Below are 20,728 nucleotides of genomic sequence, written 5' to 3'. Positions count from 1 at the left end.
ATGAAATGATGTCCTCAGTTCTTGGGAGTCTAAAAGTAAACTAAGGCAAAGAGCAAAAAATCTGTCAGAAGGAAATTGTGAGGAAAGAGGAGTACAAACATCCGAGAAAATTATTCAACATATGCAAGAGAAAAATAGTCAGTATCATGATCTGGTAAGATTAAGAAAAGGAGTCTGTAATGAACTCCAGAAAATCCTGAAGGGGGAAAGACTCATTAGGCTGAAGTGGTTTATTGATTACAGGTGATCTCAGTTTGCTGCTGCTGGAAGAAATGGAGGTGTTCAGAGTGAGGATATTGGTGGTATTTAGAAAATTTATTAAGTAAAAGAAGGAGATGCCACATCAATTTTAAATGAATCCATTGATTCATATACCTAAATAACATGAGATTTATTTTACTTCCAGAGACAGTTTTAAAAGATTTTGTTCCTGCATTTTAAAATAGCCTGAGAAGTAATTGAGAATATTTTGAGTCAGATTAGGCTAATGTAAAAACTTCAGAAATTTAAAATTGCTCTTGATGAGATCATTGCATTCGTGGGAAGGCAGACTTTTAATAGGAAGAGTTCATGAGCGTGAAGAATTTTTTTAAAAGCTTTTCTCTCTATAAAATATGGAATTATATAAGAAGTTCAAAGTGAGGAAAACTTGAGAATTTTTTTAGAATGATAAAACAAAAAAAACCTGTCATTTTACGACTTTTTGCTTGGCTGTACAAAGAGCAGTAAGATACATTTGTAATAAAGCAGTGATTGAATCTTGAACAGAATATATAGCTTTGTAATACTGGTCTCTGCATGGATGGAAGTGTTTCTAAATTAATTAGAAATTTATCCAGGACTGAAATAAGAGCAGATTTCTGACTAGTATGGAAGTATACTATTCCTTAAATACAATTTTCCTGGAGAAAAATGTTTCAGTTATGAAGATAAGTTTTTCAGAGATGTATCAATGCCAACGTCTCCCAGAAGACTTGTGTTTCTTTGAATTTCAAAATGTGCCAGCAATAATATTATTTTAAAGGGAAGGTAGAGTGGTCCCTTTCTGCTCTCTGTCTCATCCACATTTGTTTGTTGCCAGCAAGTCATCAAATTGAAATAAATACTTCACCTTCTCATCTCTGGATTGTGGCACTGTGTGAGAGGCTTCTGTAAGGATAAATATCCAGTCTAGCCCTGGCAGTGTGGGTGCAGCAGTCCTGTTCTGCAGTGGGTGTCATTTGGGGTAATATTCTGGGTAATTTACAGGAAGCAGCGTCCCAAGGCACTTGAATGGATTTTTGTCCACAGTTTCTCACTTTTGTCTCAGGATTGGGAAACGGAGTTAGATCAAGTCTAACAGGATGAAAAAGTGATGCCATTGGAGACCCATTAAGTGGGTTTGTGATATTTTGAAACATTTTAATGGAGCGATATTTCTGTCTTCTGAGAAAACTCACTTTCTGGGAGTAGCTTTTCTAAGTTTCATTGTCTTGGATGATCCATTTTCAGCAAGATGTTTGTTGAAAAAGTCACTTGCTTTAGTTTAGTGAAATCCAAAAGCACTTGTTTGAGCTGAAGCACAGGAGACAGTGCAGGTGTTACATGTGCTCAGTGCCTCACGTTCTTTTCCTTCAGACTACGAGAGCAGCACGTTTGCTCAGTTCCTGCAGACACGGAAGCTGACCCCCAGCTTGCAGCACTTCATCCTTCACTCCATTGCAATGGTGTCAGAGACTGAGAGCAGCACTCTGGAAGGTCTTCAGGCAACAAAAAAATTCCTGCAGTGCCTTGGCCGCTATGGCAACACCCCGTTCTTGTTCCCTCTGTATGGGCAAGGAGAGATCCCACAGTGCTTCTGCAGGTAAGCCTCACTTACCCAGACATATATTCCCAAAAGGAAACCCTTGGGTGATGTAAGAGGTATCATTCACTAGGATAATACTTTGCAACATTTTTCATTGTATTACAAATGCAGCTTGTAGTAGCTGCTGGCTGTGGTGGCTGCCTGTAACTTAAGTAATAAGTGTTAGGAAATGAGAAAGCCATAATTTAACCCATGCATAGCTACCCGTTTTGAATCTGACAGAAGGAGACTCCGTGCAATCTGTCCAAAAGGATGACTGTGCATTTGGTAGGTTGAAAAAGTTCGTGTGTGTGTCTTCCTGAATCTACAGAAGATCCATGTTGTCAATTGGTGTTACTAATTAATGCTGAGAATGCATCTGCCATTCACATGTAGATATTTAATGATGAAGTGGATTGTTCTGAAAGAGGAGAATGGCGTCACGTGTCTGGTTCACAGTTTGATTTAGAACAAACCTTTCTACATCACAGGCTTTTATGCAGACAGGGCAGTTGATGTGAAATCCCGTATTATGCTCTTGGCATCATTTTGTAGCTCTCTCAAGACTACAATGTTCCAACTCCTATGAACTGAACAGCAGAGGAGGTCCTGTGCAGCCCTGTTTCACCAAGTCACTGCCTCATTCTGACATCCCAAACAGCAGCCATATGTTCTCCACTCCTTGAGCCTTAGAAAGCAAGTAAAACAAAAAAGCCCAGTGGGTTGCAGGATAAACCATGATCCACTTCAGCCCCTTGAGCTGTGGCAGTGACAGTGCAGTCCTTGCCCTGGCTCCTGAGGTGTCCCTGGGCCTGTGGTTCTGGCACAGAGCTGGTGCTCCGTGCTTTTGGGGACCATCAGGGATCCGTGTGCAGAGGGTGGGCGGTTTTAATTTCAGTTGTTTCCAACAGTTCAACTGCCTTTTAAAAGGCTGAGGGATTTTTTTCATCTTTGCTTTTGCTGGCAAGCAGCCTTTCCATCTGCTCAATGTGGGTTTAATGTGGTAACCTGTAGGTCTGAAGTAAACATTAGCTCTGTTTAAAAAAAGCAGTTTTGCCTGGTGAGGCCAGTTTGTCTGAGTGATATATTTGTAAATCGGTCCTTTAAATAGTGCAGGCTCTTACCTGCTTTGTTTGGTGGTGGACAAGTTCTGCTTTTTACATGTGTGCTACTATGAAATAGTGGTTTACAACATGTTGTTGGGTATTGTCTTCCTGTTTGTCTCTGTGAGAGATTCTGTTTCTCTTCTCCAGAGCTGTACTTAAATTGCTGCCAGAAGAATGGCCTTAGCAGCTTGAGCCTGCTTGTCTGTGTGTAGGATGGATGCAGTTATATGTTGATAGAAACATTCTGGAATAATTGTGCTCCGTTGAATAGAAATGTTATTTGCTACCATCTTTTGTCAGTTGCCTTAAGCTGTATTTATATGGTGATTTAAAGAAGTGCAGACCTGTGTAATTAGGTGATTGAACAATTTGTGAACAAGAGTTGGGGTTAGGTAACTACTTGGGATACAGTCATGCAACAGAACTTGTGTCTCTGGATTTTATGGATGTCTTTGTGTCTTTGTAGGACTTCGTGTGAGGCCAGGTATCTGTATGTGACCAGCAGATGAATAAATCAGGATATTACCAGAGCCATTGAAGTAGTACAATTTTGGCAGTTCAGCCTTCCTTGGCTTCAAATACCTGGGGAAAAAAGTAAATGCAATAATTAAAATTAAAATTTTGTTTGCTTTCTTTCTCCTGTAGATTCTTATCCATGTAATTTTTCTTGCATTCTCGAAATCCCTTCGGCTTAATTTTTTTTATTTAATAACCAGCACATGCAGTTTTCTGATCTGTAACAGCAATATATTTCAAGAGTTAGCAGTAGATGTGTCTAGAAGTATTATAGATATTCTTATCAGAAAATCATTCTGTGATGACAGGACTTCTTCAGATGGCCCAAACTTTCTATTTAAGATCACTGGTTGCTGCATTTTACGGTTTTTTTGCTAAAATGCGGAAGTTCTACAACAAAGAAGGTATTTTAATAGTTGAAGCAAATTAGTCTGTAAAACCAAAAAGTAATTATACTTTCAAAAGGTTTGAATTACAAACATTCTAATACAAAACTTAAAAAAACAATTGTCTTTTGTTTTTAAGTGAACAATGTAGGAGGCAACCATCATAATTTTTGAGATTAATCACAATTTTTAAAGGTGTACTGCCCTCAGGATTGTGGGCAGTATCCGAGGAATTCTGCTGGGGCTTTGGAGTAAAGAGTCAACGCCAGAGCCTATAGATCACAGCCTACAGCTTTTATCACCAGCTTATCAGAGGAAGGTGTCACCTGGCCTGTGATTTCTAACCACTGTTCTATATTCTGCTTTAATGTAAACCTCTTAAGCGTTTCTTGCAGCCAGTTACACTGTGTGTTCTCATCAAGGCTACTGTTATAAATGGCACACATGCATATTGATGGGAATGAGTCAAAGACATTTGTAAGTCACATCCTTGCATCCCAAATGAATCCTGCATAAACACTACAACCTTTTAGAACTGCTGACGACACTCGAGTGAGCAGAAGCGCTCTTCGTTCTTTATTGGTTTAAGCAGGGATGGTTTAGGAGAGAAAATTAAACTTTTATATCACTGTAATGTACATCCCAATATGGTGAGGTACAGATGTGAGGTTTCTGTCTCCATAAATTGGAGTCGTGGAACAAGGAAGGTCATTGGAAACCTCCTGCTCTCCTGAGCTGACAAGCAGCAAAACTTTACTGGTCCTTTACAGCTTCCTTTGCTTCCTTGTACAAAGCTGTTCTGACTCTCCCTTTCTGATGATGTAGCAATAGTCTGATGTTAAGTAAAAGTGAATATAGTAATATCTCATTCCTGAGGAAAACCCAGATAAGCCTTTATACCTGGTACTGTGTTTGTTTTGTGAACACACTGAATTGGGGGCAGAGCAGGCAAAGTTTCTCTTCAGTTTGGTTTCAGATTCTTTCCTCTGGACTCATGCAGATACGAACATGCAAATGGAATTGACTTTCTGAGAAGCAATAGTTTTTTCCCATGTGAACTTTTAGAGGGAATTGGTGACTGTCCGCTGTGCCATCTCACAAAGGTCCTACAGGTGACACGCTGTGTCTGTTGGGTCTTTGTTAAGTTATCTAAAACCTGACAGATGTCAGGGTGGCAGTAGGTGCTGGAATATCCAGGGCTTTGCCAGAGGAATTGGTGATTCCCTGACTTTTATGGATAGTTGGTTAACAGTGCACATTTCCTATAGACAGACTTTGAACTTTCCCATTGTGTGCTCAGTGGGCAGTGTCACCCTTTGTAATAGTTCTACAGATTCTGGCTGAAATTGTAATTTTGGTCTCCGTGACAGTGACAGCAGTAATTTAGTGATGGAGGAAAGATCTGATTAAGGCAGTTCCATCTCTTTCAGTGCCCATATTTACAGGAAGATTAAGAGGCCAGGCTGAGGTAAGATGGATAGTGTGATTGATTCAGAGGGTTCCTGTATATGTTTAAAAATGAATAATCAGTTTTACCTTTACATGTGCACTATTATCTGCTACATATGTCAGAGCTCCTGGGGTAGTCTCAGGTCCTTTAAAATTCCCAGTTATGTCCCTGTTACAATCTAGGAAAGTTTTAGTGGTCTGAAATCAAGACTGGAGTTCAGGAAATCTGACTGCAATAATTTATGAAAAATTTGGTACACCATATTTTTCAGCTAAATCTACATGAATATCTTGTCTTTGCATGTTAGCAAGATGTGTGTGAATTATATGATTTAGCATATTAATGAGAAATTCAAACCATGTTAATTCCTGGTGACAATCAGGTGTGACAGATTTGAGTCTCAGCACATGTGAAACAATCACAGGTGATTAAAAAATCATAGTGAGATATAAGTTCAGTCCTCAATTTCAAAATACCTGTTTTTTATATTTATCTATCTCTTTTCACTTACAATTATTCCATTTCTTTGAACACAAAATGTAATTGGAATTACTGACAACTTGTCACTATTCCTTGGGTTGCACTAAAATACTGAATAGTACCAGGAGCTGCAGTGCTGCTTTCCTCTTAATTGTTTTCACTTGCATTTCAGGAAAATAACAGAACTTCAAATGTAGCTTGGCCTTTAAAGACAATCTTGATAAATTTCTTCTCACTTTGTTGGCAGATGAATGCAAAATGGGCAAAAAAGTGTTAGCAGGATTGTTTGTAGGATCAGTTGTTTGTTTTCCCTCTAAGGAGAAACTCTTTCTTGGGATAAACATGAGGGAAGTGAGATAATCCATCATTCTGAGACCTGTTCACTAGTGATGGATGGATAGATTGGTAAAGTAACTCAATAATCTTCATTTTTTTCAGGTTATTCACAGATCAGTGAGCCTTGTCGTTAATACAGCTATGGAATGCTTTTGTGTCCTTGCCCACAATATTTCTCAGAATTTGACAGTAAAAGACTTTTAATTTGGAAATAACCTTTGTTGTGAAATGCATTAAGTGGATGAAACTTGGAGAATACCTTCCCATTTTAGATTTTATCTTCTCAGTGAGTGTGTGTGAATTCTTTGTTTAAAAAATGACTTGCAAACATGAGAGCTGTTCTGCTCCTTGCTATTTCTGACTAGAAATTGTGTTCTGCAGGAGTTTATACCTCATGAAGGCCTTCAGCCATTAGAATCTATCACATGGGATGCTCTGAATCATGTGGATGTTGTCAAAGTGTATTGATTGCCCATCCCTAACTAGGCACAGAAAAGTTTTCAGTCAAGAAATTGTATTGAGGGGTCAGACCTACATTGTCTTACTCATTCTTAATCATCTTGGTTCATTTTAAAAACATATTTGGAACCTAAAAGCACAAAATACAAATGCTATTGTGAGATGCTTTTTCAGGGTTTAATAATTAGGATAATAATGATAATAGGAGGGAGATGTATCTTAATATATTATTTTGTATTACCTCTTAACAGTTCCTTAGCAAAGAAATTCCTCTCTGGTTGTGTGGGGATGTGCAGATTGTGCCTTACAAAGTCTTCCTGAGAATTGTGACTCAGATATGAATATTTGCAGCACTATCAGAAGACCTGTGATTGTTTATTACTGGGGCAGATCTGAGATGAGGAGGCAAGTTGCATTCAGCAGAGTCCTTTTTCATTAAACCAGAAGACAGAGAAAGGTAGCTTCCTAAACATGACAGAATTAGTAAAATAGCCCTTGAATTTCGTTGAGGGTTAAGAGAATTGGATTTTTTGTGTCTTTTCTGGAGGCAGAGAACACATAAATGGGTTTTATAAATGAACTAATGTTTAGTGACTGGTTCTAGTGCCTGGATTTTGTGCCTTGCCCTACAGTCCTGCACTGCACAGCTTCTCTGGGAGGGCAGAGTTGTTGTGTAATTGCAGCTGAATGACCTTGGGTGAGGAGCAGCTGCTTCTCCAGCAAGGTCCATGGGGTTTAGAGCCAGCTCCCATCCTTCCACCTCCCTGAGACAGGAGCCTTGGGAGTGCCTCTGCACTTCCCTGCCCTCACAGCAGCACAGAAACAACTGGACTCTTCTATTTCCTTTTTCTTTCTATCCCTCTCCAGCTCTGTGGCGATTTCTTAGAATTGCCACAATGCTTTAACTGTAATTTCTAGGCCACTTAAACACATTGCCTGATGATTTCTCACCTAACTTTAATATAAATCATCTGTTTCTTGAGTTTAGAATCCCAGAGAATGATTCTTAGCCTTGATTCACTAAGAAATATTGCAATATCCTTGAAAAAAAATAGGTTGATAATGTGGTTAACTTTAAGAAATAGCACTTTTATATTGTGACAAGAGTCATTAGTAGCATGGCACTTTTATCAGCAATAAGCTGCTGGTACTGCAGTTGTATAAATTACTAACAGTTGAAATTAAAAGAGATTAAACATGGGCTTATTTTTGTCAACAGAATCTCCTCAGGTTTAGAAACATCCTAAGAAATCTACACTGGCACAAAGCAAGGCTGAGGTATAGGAACATAGAAATATATGATGAATTAAGATTTTTATTGCATCATCTTATAACATTTGAATTTATGAAGTGGAATTGGATCTTGGATCTGTAAAAGGCAGCAGTGACTTCCCAAATCCCAAAACTTGTACATCACATAATAGGAGCTCAAATGTTAAAACTCCTGAAATGGTTGCACTTCAGTGCAGTGTGGTCATTCAGAATCCATGAACAATAAATATCAATCCTTGCCAGACTCTGATGAAACAGACTTTAATTACCCCTATTTTGTAATTATGGAGAGAAGTGCACAGAGGGTCCATTTAGGGTCAGTGATAAGTAGCTTTGTGCTCTAAACAAAACCAAGCACACCAGTTTTCATCTTGTTTGTTTTACTGGCAGATACTGTATTCACTACTAAAATGTTTCACAGGATGTGAATGTATATTTCAATATATGCAGGCTAAATTCTATATAATTTTCTATATTTCTATATATGCAGTCTAAATTCCATACAATCAAAAGGGGCAGTTTGTTAATTTTAAATTTGGTTCTAAAATTCCTAGAAAAGCTGTGAAATATGAAACTTCCTAAAACATGATGTGTGACTGAGCTACTTTCTTTTTTCCTAACTGCTCTCTCATCCCTGGTGGCTTTTCCTGGACCTGTAACCTTTGCTGCCTGCTGGGTCTCTCCCCATGAGAAATTTGCTGGGGCTGAAATGGGCCCGAGTCTTTGTTCTCCCCCTGCCACCCCAGCTTTGCCATTCCAGCTCCTCTTCCTGCAGCATTTCCCAGTTACAGCCTGGTTTTCCAGAAGGAAGGGGAGATCTGGGGAAAGAAATCATCTTACTGTGGGCTACGGGCCCAAAATGCTCTCTGTGAGTGAGCTCAGTGCTGGTGGGTAACTGCAGGAACTTTGTGACTGGTTTAGAATTGTCATGTTGCTAATTGGATTTAGACCATAGGCTGATTCTCTAATCTTACAGGACCTTTTTAAATTTCACAGGAATAATGAACACAGCCTGCAGGAAGAAGTCAAAATATTTGACTCTTCATCTGCTTCCTTAAGCATTTATGTCACATATTTTTCTTCCCATAGCTCTCCAAATGCCAGAAAAGCTCAGGATGACAGTGATTATTTTCTTCATCAGTTTTTTGGTGCTTTTTTGGGGAGGGGAAGGGGGAATGACGACATTTGGTGTTAGCCAGGTGGATGCACACAGTGAGTTTTGAGTTTGGTGTGGGAACCCTGTGTTGGGAAGAATAACTAACCATCAATTTTTGTAGCTGTAACGATTTGATTTGATTTGATTTGATTTGTCTGGACTCCACTTGTTAATGTTTTTAGAACATAGCAACATTGGAGGAAAGCCTGATGTTCTAGGGGCCTTTCAGGAAACAGAATTTAACATAAGAATCAGGTCACAGCTTGCTCTGTGTGTAAAAATAAATTGAAAGAGGACAATTCATTATTTCAGCACTCGCCATGTTTTCCTTTGATCTTTCTCCAAAGCTTTCAGTGCTGTACATGGTGTATTCAGCTTTAAGGAGAGAATAAAGTAGTTTTTACTATAGAAAAAAAGCAGTTAAAAAATAGTCAATTTTTAAAGCAATCATGACATGCATTTTAGAAAGCAGAAGACAAATTATGTGCTAGAAGTAAAAATCTAGATTTTGGTGTAAAATTATTTGATACAGTTTAAGAATTCTTTCAGAGCGAACTAAGGCTAAGTCTGTAATTTGAGTGTGTTTGTGGTATCTCAGCACTGGAAATCGAGATGTCAAATGAAGAGACATTCTATTTTTGTTCAATTAATATCACAGAGCATTACATCAAAGCAGTAAACTCCTCTTGTATCAACAGATGCAGCAACCCTGAAGCCTATTTTCTCTCTTGTTACATTAGTGTTTAATTAAAGAAAACAACTAGTTGGAGGCAGTTACTTTCTGTGAAATGTAATGAAGATTTATTTTGTAAGTGACCTTCACTGTATTAGCTGAATCAGTAATCAGTAAAATTAATAGAATAATCAAATTATATACAAACTCATAAATCACTGTGAATATGCTGTCAAAAAATGCAGCTTTTAATATGTCCTATTGTTTCACAGCTGTATTAAAAATTGCAACTGCTGATTTCTGCCTCGATGGGGACTGAAATGGCATTTAAAGGCTGTGTATGATGGAGGGCTACCAGGCCAAAAACTTTCACAACTGTTAATTTAGCTGTAATATGATTTGATGTCACCGGGGCAAAGTTGAAGCTGAGTACAGTGTTGTTGCTATCTTTCAGCAAAACTTGAATTATTGGTGGAGGCAGTCGCCAGTTAATTAGAGTAATATCAGTTTAAATGTCTGTCATTTAGGGTTAATGGTATCAAAGAGTTGCCTTGTACTTCAAATGCAGTCAAATCATCTTGAATAGCCCATTGTATGAAAGTAATGCCAGCACAATGATTTTACTTTGTCATAAATTATTGGGGTGCCATTTAGTTTAATATTTCAGTTTCTGTGTTTAAATAATTTTGGCAAGTTCTTCCTAACTGTGTCATTTTTCATGCTAGGCTATTTTAATAGGTGTTTTGGCTATTTGTGATTGTTTGGCAACACAATCAAAATTCCTTTCCATTTTCATTTAAAAAGAGAAGTTTTCTGCTGGCCTATGAAAACAGGTCATGCCCTCTTCCCCTGGATAGCAGGTTACTCTTGGAAAGAAGTAATTCACATTTTTGTGCAGCCAAGCAGCAAAGTTCTTTCAGAGCACACGAGAAAAATAAAGTGCATATATCAAAAACCCCTGGCAGTGGTTGAAGTCAAAGGAAGACTGTAATTAATGTTTTTAAGTAAGGAATCCAGTTCTAGTTAAGTCAATAGCACTATTCATATATGCAAAGTTATGAAATGCATGTAAGATATGAAAATCTTATATGCAAGATATGAAATATAACTAACTCAGAAACTCCTTTGAGTTGGTTTGAAAGATTCTGATAGCTCAGCATTAGAGATAACGAACCCAAAGCTCTAGGTTCTCTAAGAATTCTTCAGTGCATGTTTAACCTTTGTGTCATCAGCAGTCTCCAAACAGCCAAGGCTGAGATTCTTGGGATGTATGTCTGGTTTTCCATGAGGAGCAGGGATGCTTTTAGGGAACTGGGTATTCCAGCGTGTCCCATGGTACTTGGTGGTGCTGACAGCTCCTTGGGCTGCTGTCCTGGAGTGCAGAGAGGGGCTTGGTGACACTGTGGGACTGGCTGGGCTGCATCAGCCCTGCAGTCAGAAGGGATTGGGGGACTGGCTCTCTTTGAACTGTCTCATCTGACATTAGAATGACAAAAAAATGCCATTTTTGGAAGTCGGGGTTGCAAACTGAAAGTTTCCAAGTTCGTCATCTGTGAAGAGATATCAAATACTTTCATTTCAAAATCACAGAATCAGAGACTGGCTTGCGTTAGAAGGGACCTTAAAGCTTGTCCAGTGCCACCCTGCCATGGCCAGGGACACTTTCCACCATCCCAGGTTGTTCTCAGGCCCTGTCCAATCTGTCCTTGGACGCTTCCAGGGCTGGGGCAGCCACAGCTTCTCTGGGCACCCTGTGCCAGGGCCTGCCCAACCTCACAGGGAGGGATATCTTCCCTATATCCATATAAACCTACCCTCCTTCATTTTAAGGTTGTTCCTCTTGTCTTATCCCTGTGTCCCTTGTCCCCAGTCCCTCCACCTCTCCTGGATCCCCTTTGGGCCCTGAAAGGGGATCTGAGGTATCTCTGGAGCGTTTTCTTCTCCAGGTGGGCACCTCCAGCTCTCCCAGCCTGGCTCCATCCCTCTGATAACTCAGTGGCCTCCTCTGGACTCCAGCAGTTCCACACCTTGCTTTGGTGGGCCCATCCTGTCAGTAAATGAGTGTTAGCAGCACCTCAGTGCTGTGCCTTGCTGCCCACTGACACTGTTTGCAGTTGGCAGTGCTGCAGTAACCTGTGTTTCCTGTGTTGCAGGCTGTGTGCTGTGTTTGGGGGGATCTACTGCCTCCGTCACGCCGTGCGCTGCCTGGTGCTGGACAGAGCCTCGGGACGGTAAGGCTGAACCTTCTGTTTATTCACCAAACACAGGTGAAAAATGTCTTAAGTCAATTTAAAAAAAAAATTATTCTTCCGAGATCCTCCTTGGTATTAATAACACATCAACCTTGATTAAAAGTAATTTGTGTATAGGTCCTCCAGAACAAGGAAAGTGGGTCCAGAATATAGAAACTAAATTAATTTCCCTCTGATATTACTACAGCTCCTGATCACCCAAGCTTGGAAGACAAATCATTTCAGCTGCCGGGGGGCTGGTGATGAGTGATGTTAGTTTTCCTTGTGGCCTTACCTACTCTAATTGATTTTCATCAGATGACAACAAAGCCCTCTGTTATTGCATTTTTAAAAATGGAGCTCACCTAAAGACTCATCAGATTAATCTTTGCTGATAATGCATGTCACTCCAAGAGAAAAGACTTTAATGAGTTTTTAGGTAGATTGTTGTCATAAACTATGCTGCCCTCTTATTCCAGAATAAATTCTTTTACAACAATATCAGGCCTGTAGGCAGGTTTGAAGTTGAGCTAAGAAAAATCAACCCAGAGTTTTTTTTCCATTGTGGCATTTTTCACACCTCTGTAAATTGTTATATTTCTGTTATATACAATTTATCAAATATTAGTCTAACTGCAGACTTTGGCTGTCTTAAAGAAAAGACTCTCTTTGAGCTTAGTTTCTATAATTGAAAAGTTCAATATGCTTTGTAGAAAATTTAGGAAGTTAATTTAGAAATGATGTAGTACCAATTTATTAGGAGAATGAGTAGTTAAATGAGGGGGTGATGTGTTTACTTCCCAGTTGCTCTGCAATTCCTTGAGCACAGTCCTTGTAGCTGCATTTGTCACGACATGGTCAAGCAGTAGCTGTTTTCCCTGAAATTGGATAAAGTCCAGATTTTAGCTTTCTGCCAGTTCCTGAAGATTCTGCAGTTCACTGCACAGTTGTAGACTTTGAGATGTAAATTTGTTTCATCAGGTGTGTTGTTCCAAATGCATGATTCATATGCAAATTAAACTGTGCACCTTTCAGAAACCGTCATTTATCTTAACACTGATATTTGCACTCTTACTGTAGGAAGCTTTATATTCCAATAAGTTTTAAATACTTAAATTGCTCTTGCAGAGGGACAAAGCTTACAGTTGGTAGCACCTTCCAAATCCCACTCTGTTCAGATCTTAACTGGTCAGTACTGGTTGAAAGTCAGAAACTGGTACTGGCTGCCCCAGTTTCCAGCTTCTGTTGCACATCCTGAAGACTTTTGAAATCAATGTTTTCCTTATAAGGTTTTATGTGTTCCAGGAGTGTTGTAGTGCTGCTTTTCCATTAACCTGCTTTTATGTTTTGAATATAAGCTCCACAGGGTTCAACATGGGTGTCAAGTGTCTTTTTTTAGGCTGCTTTTGAGGTTCACTTGTGCCATTTTAGAATGACCAATTTTTTTGAGGAGCAGAATTATTGAAATACTTCTGAAGATTTTACAAGACTTTGATTATTCCAAAAACAAAGAGCTTTTAATAATGCCATTATCTGATAGTAAATATGAAGAGGCACAACACATCCAAGATACCCATTTCCTTTATCTTCTGTTCTGTTCTTGCTGTTATCTCCTTCCTCACTGCGTATTCCCTCCCTGCACCAGCTTGTATTTCCTCTTGACTTTGGGATTCGGTGTTTTGCCTAATAAAAATCAGCTATCAAGTTGTTAATGAGGCTATTTATGAGTTACTGAGCTTTTGAGTCAACAGACCATTAATAGTAATTGGTAAGAGGCAAATTCATATCTGGTTGTTAGTGCAGCTGGCTGTGTGCTGGCAGAGGCAGCTTCCCCAGGTTACAAATGGCTCACTCAGCACTGCAGAAATGCGTTGTGCAGTGGTCATTACCAGTTTATAGCTCCTTGCACAGCCCTCCAGGCTTCATCCATGTCTGAAGGCAGTGATTTTTTCTCTATTTTTAATATTCCTGATTTAATACACAGAAGGAAAATATATACTTCTATCTACAGCTTTGGCTTTCTCCTAAAACATTTAGATTAGAGTTTAATTAAAAGTGTCTAAATATCATCAAAGTTTATTCCAACTTTTTTCTGGATGTGGCTAACATTGCTTTTTCACATTTTCCTACCCATGCCTGTATATACAGCAAACAGTAGATTTCATACCCAGCTCTACAATTATTTTTATCCTTTTTTTATAGTCCTTTTTATAGTTTATGGAAATAAGATTCAGGCAAGACAGAGTGAAATAATAGAAATTCTAGACATCCCTATTTTAAGGTTTTAGTAATACACTTAAAAATACCTGTTTTTTTGTGTTGTACCAGATCTGCTGTTTTAATAAGTTTGCAGAACATCCTGAGTTCTTGGTAGAACTGTGATGCTCTGTTAAAAAATAAAAACCACATCATATTTCTGAGGGTGAGGAAGAAAGCACATTGAATGCATGAATGATAATTTTGATATTTTTCTCTGTTTATTGTATGTCACTTTTCTAGGTACGTGTAAAATTTCATCATAATGGTGGGCATTTTATACTGATCACACTTCACATATGTTTCCAATTACATAATTCTGTCTTAAAATGGAAGAGATGTGATAAATGGACATTTATACATCTGTGATAAAAAGACAGAGCAAACAGCCAGTAATTTACATATCTGCTGAAATACTGCAGACTGGCTTTGTCAGTGCTGCTGAGTCCATTTCAAGGATGTCGCCCTTAGTCCATTAGTTTGGATAATGAGCCCTATAAAGTACATTTATAACTCGTGGCACTGCAAGGAGATGGATTCTAATTTTCATCCTTTTATCCAGACACATTGAAAGAAGGTCAATGGAGGGTTCGCTGTGATTCATTGTCGCAACACAGATCAGATGACAGAGACCTGATAATGTCAGTGCAGGAGTGTTGGCTGCATGTGGAAGCACTACTTGAAAGAAATTTTCTCAGCATCACCCTTTGAAGTAAAGTGGGACTGAAATTAAAAGCTCTCTCTCTCTCTCTCTCAGTTTAAAATCTTATCACACATATGACCTGCTGCTATTCCTGAACAAAGGAAAGGAAACAACACTTAGCAGGAAAGTAAAATGTGTCATTGCTTTCGCTGGCTTTGAGTGATGCAACATGACATTTAATCAACCTTTCCCCTTCCATAATGTTTGGGGGGTGGTGGGGAAATTGTTTCATAAACAATAAGAAAGGTTATAATTAGAAATGAGCTGCAGCAGCTCGACTTCCTTGTTTATTTGAAGTATTCAAATGAGAGCTCGAGGATGAAATCACTGGGGTTAAGAGTTAGGAAAATCTTGTTAAAAGTTGCAAGTGAAACACACATTGGATAGGATTGGAAACTGAAGAATGTTAGATGTTAAACAGTGCTTGTACTCTTGTCAAGGTACCTGTTGAATTTGAAAATAGGAATATATATAAGGGCCAGATGCCTGGGAGGTCAGTGTTACAAAAACATGTTTAACAGTTATAAACCTCTTATATTTACAGATGAGGACAGGTGTGTGCACCCTTTTTCAATTCTCATCTCATGTTATATGAACAACTGATTTACCAGAGCTGGTGGGAGCTGATTGCTATTACCTATTAAGATTTGGGTTTTTAGATCATTATAACCACAGAAGCTGACAAATAGCTTTAAGTTACAGAACTGTTGTTCATTCCTAAGGCATAACTTGCCTGTCAGATCTTCCACAGATAAAGTTGCACTATGATAAAACACAGGTAAACCTGTACGTAATCTGTGGCTCAGGCACTGTGTTCCTTTGAATGTTTCCCTGTGCTTGCAGACCTGTGTGTGTGTGAGAAAGTTTATTGGTGTAAGTCCTGTGTGTTAAATTGTGAAACACTGCTAAAGTCATTCAGAATAATTTAATTTTAAGAAAAAAGTTCAGTAAAGCTAATTTGCTTTATTTATTTATGCAGTCAATGTTCTGATAGTGTAAAAGAGAGCGCAGATCATGGATCTAGAATCAGCTGTAGAGGTTGCTTTAGTGAGTATCTGTGTGCAGCCTCCCTTTTCCTTGTGTCATATATATGATATAGCTTCATATGTCATATATAAGTCTGAAGTTTGTTCTTTCATAGAGAACTTTCCCCCTTAATATCTGAAATTTGTATTCTCATTTAAGCTCACTGAATGGGTTCATTTCTGTGGTTTGCATTTCTGTCCCACTTCTATTTGTGTCCTTGTTCTATGGAGAACATTTGTGTTATTCTTAAAACTCCAGGACTTAGTTAATCCCTTTGTGTGTGACTTGGAGATGAAGGGTATATTTAGTCACAAACAGAGCAACTCACTCTTGGAACGGTCTGATGCACTCATTTGTCAGGGAGCTTTTCCAAATATCCTAAGTTAATTTGCTGTTTAATTTGTCAAATATTATTGTCAAGATAAACTTTTTTTTGGTAAAGGTGTCTTTCTAAGAAAGAAACCCTACTGCAATAAGTTAGTATCTACAAAAATAATTCACAGTTTTATTTTTTTATGTATTATGAGGTAAGAAATGTAGAACTAAATGCCAGTGTTGTAAGCTTATATTTTCTGTAAAAAGTGACCAAATTATTAAACCTGGGATATTATTATCTGTATTGGAATTGCATGTGGAAAACTGCATATACCAGGTAGAATGTGTCAGTCTAGGATTTGGTGATTAGTTGAATTGGTTTAGGGGTTCACATGTTCAAGAAATACATAGCTAAATTAATTGGAAGATATAAAGGTTGTCCTGTATAACTCAATTTTAACAACTTATGCTTTTGTTATCTTATATGAAGATTTTTTAATGTGGTTTGTTGGCTTCTTTTTCAACAGGTGCAAAGCTATTGTGGATCATTTTGGACAAAGAATAAGTGCCAACTATTTTATTGTGGAAGACAGTTACCTCACAGAGAACACATGCACAAATGTGTGTTACAGGTATGTAGTAAAATAAAAAACACAATTTCTTTAAATAATGGTGTGTAAAATACCCTGCAAGTTAAACTCAGGAGCCTCTTGCCTACTCCTTTATTTTTGCAGTACAGTTCAGGTCTGTGCAAAGCTTTTCTCTGTTATTTCATATTTCTCTGAATGTCATATTTGCTAAAATGTGTTTGGAAGGTGAAGGTGCCAATTGCTGTTCTTTAAATTTGTCCAGCTTTAGATGAGTACAAAGCTTCATTGATTTCTGTGGTTTGGCTGTTGTTGCCAGGAGTTCTGGGCATGCCCTGCCTCTGGCTCAGAGCAGGGCAGCTGAGGGATCAGCAGAGCTGTGGTGCTGGGGGAGAGCAGGAATAACCCTGGGCACTGCAGGTGCTGAGGGAGCTCCACCCTGCTGCCTTTCCCCTTCATCCCAAGGCTCCTGTGCCCTCTGGAACATCACAAGGCCTTAATGTGCTGCTGCTAATCTTGATCAAATAAGCAAAAGGACTTTTGAAAAAGCAGAAGGAGTCTGTTTGATGCAACTGCACTGACTCACTCACTCATCATCTGTTTTGGTCATTGAAAATACTGCATTGGTATTCCAGGTGTGTTTCTACTTCAGCAACAGGCAAAATGTCCCACTAAGAGTCATAGAAATAAAGGTTATATAGTGAAATATATTACTATGATTCTAAACTGCTATTTTTTTACAGTTTTGTTTTTGTTTTGCATAATTAAATTTATTATGTAATTATTTTTACATCATTCTTTTGTTTAATTGTAGGCAGATCTCCAGGGCAGTGCTCATTACAGATCAGTCTGTATTGAATACAGACTCAGAGCAGCAGGTACACACCAACTCTGTATCACTTGTCTCGTGTTAATATTTAGTTGTTGGTAGGAATTAAGTCATTAATTCAGTTTAGTTTGTGACTGAATCAAGATCTTTAGTCAGCTCTCTGTACTGGTAATTGTTTAATTTGTTTTAGTGTCTATAAACTATTACAAATTTTAGCTTAGTTTAGTTCAATGACTGGGATTTTCCTGTTTGGCTCACTCTATAATTAATAGAGTTTCTAAGCTGCTGTCTTTAATTTTAATTTTGCTTGCTTTTTAATAAACTGTTACCTTTACTATTCCATTAATTATTTATCTTGTCTAAACTTCGTTCCAAGTTCCTTTGTTTTTTTTCTAAACATTCCTTTTTGCTCTTTGAAGTTCTCATTGTACACTTTAAGATTCATCTTTGGATCTGCTTTATCAGTCTTTACATTCCTTAATTTTAGAGGATATTAATCAGTGTTGTGTTTGTTCTGTCTTAGTAAACTAGAAAACCAAATTGTGTAACTGCAGTTCCTCTTCACCTAGAGCGAGGATGGTGGTGGCTGCCACATCATTTCTGCAGGCCACTGCTTTCCCTCCAGCTCTGCTTTCTGCTCCCCAGGTTTCCATTCTGACAGTGCCTCCCCTGGAAGTGGGCAGGGCAGCAGTTCGTGTCATTGAGTTGTGCTCCTCCACCATGACGTGCATGAAGGACAGCTGTAAGTAAAGGAGATTTTCCCCTTTGGCTCTGGCAGCTCTGGAGCAGAACTGAAAATCTCCGTGTGTTGTTCCTCTGCCGCACAGAACACAGAGAGCGGTGGCTTCCTGCCATCGTGGAGCTTCATGGGCTCGTTTTCACTCACACAGGAATAAATCCTCCTTCAGAAGATAAAAATAATAATCCACAAAAATCTTCCTGGAAATTTGTCATTTGGTTTTTTTGAAAATGGGCTCCCTTAGCTGAACTATTGAATGGTAATACCTGAAATACACTGAATTTGGGAGCTTTTTATCTTCTGACAGGATTCTGTTGTTGGTATTTTATTTGAACTTGAAATAATTGAGCAATAAAATGTTCATTTTGGGTATTTATTAGAATAGAAGCAGAGGTTACCTTACCTACTGCTTTTTAACAAGAAATAAGTAACTGTAATAATAACCAATTTATTTTGCTGTTAAATAGGCTTGAACTAAGTTTTTTGCATTTGAAAGAAGGTTAAAGTAAATGATTGGCATTCAACATTACATTTCCTACTAAATAACAGTAAAAAATAAGCTTGTAATAGTGCTACAAAGCATATTGTTAATATTTATCATTTAAATAGCTGATTTCTTAAGGGTTCACAAAATATATACAGCAGGAAGTGAAACTAATGAAGGATTGATGTTCCATAAATCTAAAGTATTAATTTCAGGAGGATTTTTATGGTGCTGAAATACAAAGTTTTCTGTTATTTACTTTTATCTATAAATTCATTTCAGAAGAGAAGGTACTGCCTTCCTTAATGAAATTTGTCTTCATATATTGAAATAAGAAATTTCTATATTAGGCATAGCTGAGTTCCAGTTATAGGACATATTTCATAATTTTTTAAAAAACTCCTACATCATTATCTGTAAATGGGTTTTAACCTGACTGATTTCTCCTTGGAACAATTATTTAAGATAAGTATACAAATACATCTACTCTTTGATCACACTGCACAAATGACAGGCACATCATCTGTATTGCCACTTGAGTGGAACCAAACTCCTTCACTTGCCCTAAAAATGGAGACTATAATGATGAAATCAGGAACTGAACTCATCGTTCTTCCTGCTGGGAGAATTACTTGAAGACAAATGTTGGCAACCACTGTAACTAATGCAGTTATACCTGAGTAAATCAAGTATAATCAAAATATATACTGATGACTGTGACTCATAACCATAACCTTAAAGATAATAAAAAAAGATTTTATAGAAAGTAAATGATGTGAACTTTAGTGATTTATAGATGAGTTTTTTGAGGAAAGAATAGATTATATTACAGTGTTTGGGATTGGAAGCATCTAGTTAAGGTTAGCATCTAGTTAATATTTTAGTACATATTCCTTCAGACAGAAGGTTTGGTCTAGGTTGAATAAAAAAATTAATGTTTGAATAGAATCTGTATGTGAGCAACCTGAAAGCAGAGGAGCATGAAGGGTTAAATTTCTGTTCCTGATGGAACCAGGGTCAAGATCTGTGTGATGTACTGGAAAATAATGATAACAAATACAGCCAGGCTTCGGAGAGAAGAGACAAAAATGCCGTCGAGATTTAAAATAACACCAGAGCTGTGCACTGCTTTTAAATGGATCAGAAATTCACAGTAATGAAAAAAAAAACTAATCAGTTTAAACTTTGTACAATGTTAAATTCGTTCATGATTGTCTGAGGACACTTCTGTGGTGAGAAGTTTCCAGGAGCAAATGAGTCCAGTAAGGTGGTTTTATGAAATGCTTTAAAGTGAGGCTTTTGAATGCTGGAAAATCAGGTGGGGTAAAGAATCTGGCTCTGTGTCTGAGCAGAGGCCAATGGGACACAAAAGGGTCAGGAGCTGCATCAAGTGATTGTCCAAGGAGGCAGCAGCTGCAGAGTCTGCAAAACAGAACAAATAAAAGAGTTCAGCAATGGTTCCTCCCATCTAAGAAGTGGATGAATAAAATGTTGTACAAAGGATTGTGGAGTCATAGTGTACATCACAGAAATAACTTAGAGAATTCTGAGGTGTTTGCAAGGAATTTCTCTGTGTGCTGTACATACGCTGTATGTCCATAGTACAGCAGTTCCCTGGCTTAAAGAAAGTGATTTTAAGAACTGTGATTTCTAAAAGCCTGCTGTGCCTTATAAAAATTGCAAATGTTGTTTATCTATCTGTGTGTTGGTGATTTGAATTAGTTTGTGTTCTCTTTTCCCAGATTTAGTCCATCTAACCTGTCCATCAACTAAAACTGCAAGGGAAGATTTAGAGCCTGTTGTACAGAAGTTATTCAATCTCAATACAGCAAAAGGTAAAAATAAATAAATGAGGTATTATGATACTATCTTGCATAAATATTATTTACTAAAGTGGCT

General features: G+C 38.0%; 1 protein-coding gene across 1 annotated transcript in view; it reads left to right on the top strand.

The window, feature by feature from the left end:
• CHM (CHM Rab escort protein) overlaps nt 1–20,728 on the top strand; it is a 53,752-nt gene that overhangs the window by 24,119 nt on the left and 8,905 nt on the right. Inside the window, exons 8-13 of the mRNA XM_086850859.1 lie at nt 1,618–1,843; nt 11,813–11,890; nt 16,718–16,822; nt 17,592–17,655; nt 18,252–18,348; nt 20,572–20,664. Coding sequence (XP_086706985.1) covers nt 1,618–1,843; nt 11,813–11,890; nt 16,718–16,822; nt 17,592–17,655; nt 18,252–18,348; nt 20,572–20,664 — 663 coding nt within the window. The remainder of the gene's footprint in view (nt 1–1,617; nt 1,844–11,812; nt 11,891–16,717; nt 16,823–17,591; nt 17,656–18,251; nt 18,349–20,571; nt 20,665–20,728) is intronic.

The sequence above is a fragment of the Cyanistes caeruleus genome, chromosome 14, assembly GCF_971803275.1.
Source record: "Cyanistes caeruleus chromosome 14, bCyaCae1.hap1.1, whole genome shotgun sequence".
NCBI classification, from domain to species: Eukaryota; Metazoa; Chordata; class Aves; order Passeriformes; family Paridae; genus Cyanistes; species Cyanistes caeruleus.
This window is presented reverse-complemented; position numbering and strand designations above follow the sequence as displayed.